Below are 4,684 nucleotides of genomic sequence, written 5' to 3'. Positions count from 1 at the left end.
GATACGTGTAAGTCCAAGCCCCTTATTGTCATAAGAATCATAAGGACTACTAATAAGATTACAAGTTTGTCTCGTGTTATGATTAATTGCACATGACACTTATAGTTGCAATTGTCAGTTTATAGTTGTTGTCGTTTATTGCTGACGTTACGATCGATAATTATTATTTTTATTATATTTATAAATAATATGACTACGTACTATAATGAGTTATTTACAGAAACTATAAATTTAAAATATAATAAGCATAACTGTATAAAATGTACCCAACCAACTTTACATAAGTCGACTCTTCCCCAAAATCGACTTATGGAAATTAAGTCGATTCCCACTCAAAATAATGGCACGATTAGCACTTCAATGGAGTCAGTGTTGCGTCACTTCATGCCAATGAGAACTAACTTTCCAAAAATCGGTTCTTACGTAAAACTGACTTGTGAAAAGTCAATTTTTATTCAAAAATTTCAAATGGTTACTCATTGTTCTGTCCATTCATCCCATCGCGTCAGTGCCCCGTCGCTTTGTTGTTAGGGGACCAACTTTCCATTAGTTAGTTCTATATACTGAAACAAACTTATGGAAAGTCGATTCCATCATCTTCAACATCAGCCCCCTCTTTTCTTTCTCTTTAGCGTGATTTCTCGTCCATCCTCCTTTCTCCCTTGGCTAGCCTCCCTCCTCATTTTCTCCTCCAATGACTCTCCTCCATTAGCTCTCCATCAAAGGTCACTACACATGCTATCAATGAACGGTTTCATTGAGAGAAAGTATGATCGGTGTAAATCCCTCTTCATCTTCAAATCAGGTAATCCAAAAAAATTCTCTCTATAAATTTGAAACTGAGATTTTCTTTACTTTTGTGTTAATTGCTATAATAGAACTGAGCCTTTGGAGTTTGAACTTTCATTTCTTGCAATGGTTTCACTATTATTGAGTTATTTTTATGATCATGTGTATTTGTGTTAATGTATTTTTGTGAACTTAGGGTTTGTATATGTGAAATAAGATTTTTTTATTATTATTGTGATTTAATCATAATGTTTATTATTGTACTATAATTTTCCATTATTTGATTACACGTGATTATTTTTTTTTCAACCTTGATAATATATTATTGTGAAAATAATAATTTTAAATGTCTTGAAAATAATTTTTTGTTGAAATTTTGTTAGAAAGAAAGTTGATTTGAAGCAAATAGAAGTTAATATTTGTTAAGAATATTTTATTGAGATATTTGTTTCGAATAGAAGTTAATATTTATTGAAAATTTTTCATTGCGATATTTGTTTTGTTAAAGAAGTAATTTCTATTAAAATTATTTTTTAGATAAAAAATAATATTTTCAGATAAAAATAATTTTTAGGTACAACATAGACTTGATCCTACAATAATTCCACTTGTTACAATTTTAATATATTTTTATTTATAAGCTACTAAAACTCAACACACTGAGCTTTATTTTATTTAAAATTCTTATCATGAGAGCTTTAAAACTTGTATTTTTCTCAAAAATGCATTTTTTCAACTTATTTTAACTTTGAATTTTGAATAAAAACAAAATTATTTGAATATTTTTTTGCCACTTGTCATTTAGTCCCCGTCAAAATTCATTAATACATGCATTATATTAAGTACTTAGCACATCTCTCTCTTGACATTTTATAATTTGTATTGCAATCACATGAAATGTAATTTGTCTATTTTTATCTATTATATTAATCACAGTTTTAAATAATAGTGAAAAGATTAATCTGGCTCGTATGAAATATATATATATATATATATATATATATATATATATTGGCACGATGTATTAATAAAAATAGGAAAAAATTAACACAATAAAAACTATTATACAAAATAAATCTTATATAACTAACAATACAAAATAAAAGATATAATGTTTTTTATATAAGTGATTAGCTCTTGTCCTAATAGTAATAGATTTGAAACGTGTCGTTAAAATTTATGATATATTTATAGCTTTAAAACGTGTTGCTAGACATTATGATGTATTTATCAGATGCTCTTTTATCCCTCTTGCCAATAATAAAAGCCTCTTGAGCTCAGTTAGGTTGGTTCAAGTGTTAAGGGCGACTTATGACTTTACTAAACACAAGATCACGGATTCGATTTTTCCTTGAGAGTTTACTCCAGTAAATTACCAAATGTGCGTCAATGAGCGGACAACTTTTACCTCCCAAGTTTGGTGTCGTATTATAATATCCAAAGTGACGCAATGTTAGTTGGAATCCCCGAATTATAAAAAAAATATAATTAAAAAAATAAAATAAAATAAAAGCCTCTTGTGTTGTACTTAAAGAAAAATAATAATTAGTTGATTTTTTACCCCATAAAATTTTAATTAATTATTTAAAATACAACCTAATTAAATAACTTTCCACTCTTCTTATTGGCATCATACGGGCGTCCCCCAATCACCATGTGTACTCTACGCCCCCGTGAGCGCGCCACGTCCACACAAAACAACAGCCAGCGATGCTCCAATTGAAAGATCAAAGCGTAAAATAAACAGGAAAATCATCAAAATGACGTCAAACGAGAAATTCCAAACAATCTGACCCCGCTGCATGCCGCCATGGCCATCTGTCCTTTGACTCACGTGCGCTAACTCGACCCAACAACGAACACCCTGCTCCGAGTTCATGCATGTAGCCTACTCCATCCCTTTCAGCCCCTTTTCAATTTCAAAAACCCTGATCCAAATCCCACCCTCCTCGTGAGGATTTCTCGTTGTCCCCATTCAAGGGTTTATGGATCCAGCTTTTACCATAATAATATCATTAATTGTACGTGTATGACCGAAGACCAGCACCCAGTAGTTAACCCATATATATAACACATACGGTTACACCCAGTGATCCACAAAACAGATCATAGTGAGAATTCCGAGCTCCAGCTTCCATGGATTCTTCATATCTCCACTACCCATATCTCAACAAGCAATTCCCACTTCCTTTCAATGAGAATGATACGCAAGACATGCTTCTGTACTCAGTTCTCGACGAAGCCGGAGCGGCGAGACCTCTGGTGAAGGAGGAAGAGGTCACCTCCGATGCTAACGAAGAACAGCCCCCCAAGGTGGGTCCTTTTTGAATTTACCTGTTTAAAACTGAAGTTTAGGAAATGCATTTAATTAACTTTTTTTTTTGCTGATAAAATTCCGTTTTTTGGTTGTGAAAAATGAAGGACATAGGTAATATTAATAGTTACAGGGGCGTGCGGCGGCGGCCGTGGGGGAAGTACGCGGCGGAGATAAGGGATTCGACGAGGAACGGCGTGAGGGTTTGGTTGGGAACGTTCGACACGGCAGAGGCGGCGGCGCTGGCGTACGACCAAGCGGCGTTTTCAATGCGGGGTTCCATGGCGATTCTCAATTTTCCGGCGGAGGTGGTGCGGGAGTCCCTCCGCCAGATGAACTGCGGGGTCGACGACGCGCCGTCGCCCGTTCTGGCGCTGAAGAGGCGGCACTCTATGATGAGGGTGTCAAAGAAAAGGAAGGGCAACGAAGAATTCGGCTTTCCCGGAAATGTCATAGAGTTGGAGGACTTGGGTGCAAATTATTTGGAGGAGCTTCTTGGCTTGTCTGTTTCTGAGACTTCTTGTTAGCCCCTTTTAATTTTTTTTATTTTTTATTTTTTATTTTTCTTCGTGTTACGTTGATGATAGCTTGGACCTTTGTGGATTAAGATTAGCCACGTCATCTCATGCAAAAAATATATATTTTATGTCCCACAAAAAAAAAATAAAAACAATTTCCTTTTTCAATTTTTGTGCTTCTAAGGTTGGTGTAGGGCCCACATCAAGTGGGGGAGTCTACTCTCTACTTGTGTGTTACTAAGAGACCATCAAAATACAAATTCGGATTTGATAGTATTTCTAATTTGCTGTAAAAGATGCATAAAAATAAATAGACACGAGATAGAAACTTTACATGACTGGATTATATTTACTCCAACAGTGGGTGAGATCAAAAACTACATTATCTTGAAAGAAATTATAAGATGATTTGAAATCGACCTTACACAAAATGTATGTCTTCTTTCTATCTCTTTTCTTCTCTCATCCTTTCTATTCGAATGCATACTCCAAACTTTATATGTGTATGTCAAAATGAGAGGGAGAAAATACCTTTTTATAGGATAATAAGGAATAACATATAATTTATGATGATGAAAAATAAAGAAACATAATTTATGAAGGTAAAAAATGAAAGGGTGACAGTCATTAATTTTGTGTTTTCATAATATAACTTATATAGTTCAAAACTTAATGCACTTCTCATTAAATATTGAACAATAATCACAAATGTTTTAAACTATTTCTTGAATTTAGATATGTAGTAATAGTTTATATAATAATATTGGGGCTAACTACCAAGTTCGGAAGCTTTGATTGAAACTTTTATTATGAATATTTAGTTAGTGCACCAAGTGGCTTCATGCAAATTATGACAATATTTTCCTAATTTTAATACCACTGTTGATAGTAGTATTGGACTTGGAGATAAATTGTAGGTGTCAAGAAACTTGCTCATGCATTTATTGAACATGTCATTGATAATGTACTCCTTGCTACTTGGCAATTGGCGCGTTCTTCATTAATAATGGAAAATCTTCTTATGCTATTGGCCCTCTCCAAAGTCGCCATGGATACCAATTGC

General features: G+C 33.7%; 1 protein-coding gene across 1 annotated transcript; it reads left to right on the top strand.

Moving 5' to 3' along the window:
• The first annotated feature begins 744 nt into the window (after nucleotides 1-744).
• On the top strand, nucleotides 745-3,789 carry LOC131153908 (ethylene-response factor C3-like). The gene is made up of 3 exons (XM_058106356.1): nucleotides 745-805; nucleotides 3,020-3,102; nucleotides 3,211-3,789. Exons 1-3 carry the CDS (start codon nucleotides 745-747, stop codon nucleotides 3,628-3,630), a joined length of 564 nt encoding a protein of 187 aa, XP_057962339.1. The 3' UTR covers nucleotides 3,631-3,789.
• The last annotated feature ends 895 nt before the right edge of the window (nucleotides 3,790-4,684 follow it).

This window comes from Malania oleifera, chromosome 4 (assembly GCF_029873635.1).
Source record: "Malania oleifera isolate guangnan ecotype guangnan chromosome 4, ASM2987363v1, whole genome shotgun sequence".
Classification (NCBI taxonomy): Eukaryota; Viridiplantae; Streptophyta; class Magnoliopsida; order Santalales; family Ximeniaceae; genus Malania; species Malania oleifera.
The sequence above is the reverse complement of the archived record's forward strand: the minus strand, read 5'-3'. Positions and strand labels throughout refer to the sequence as shown.

Excerpts from the sequence above, each read along its gene's own strand:
- LOC131153908 (XM_058106356.1), top strand. The coding sequence starts at position 745 with ATGAACGGTTTCATTGAGAGAAAGTATGATCGGTGTAAATCCCTCTTC. Across the intron at positions 806-3,019 it reads CCTCTTCATCTTCAAATCAG|TTCTCGACGAAGCCGGAGCG; the intron begins GTAATCCAAAAA and ends TTCTGTACTCAG. Across the intron at positions 3,103-3,210 it reads ACGAAGAACAGCCCCCCAAG|GACATAGGTAATATTAATAG; the intron begins GTGGGTCCTTTT and ends TGAAAAATGAAG.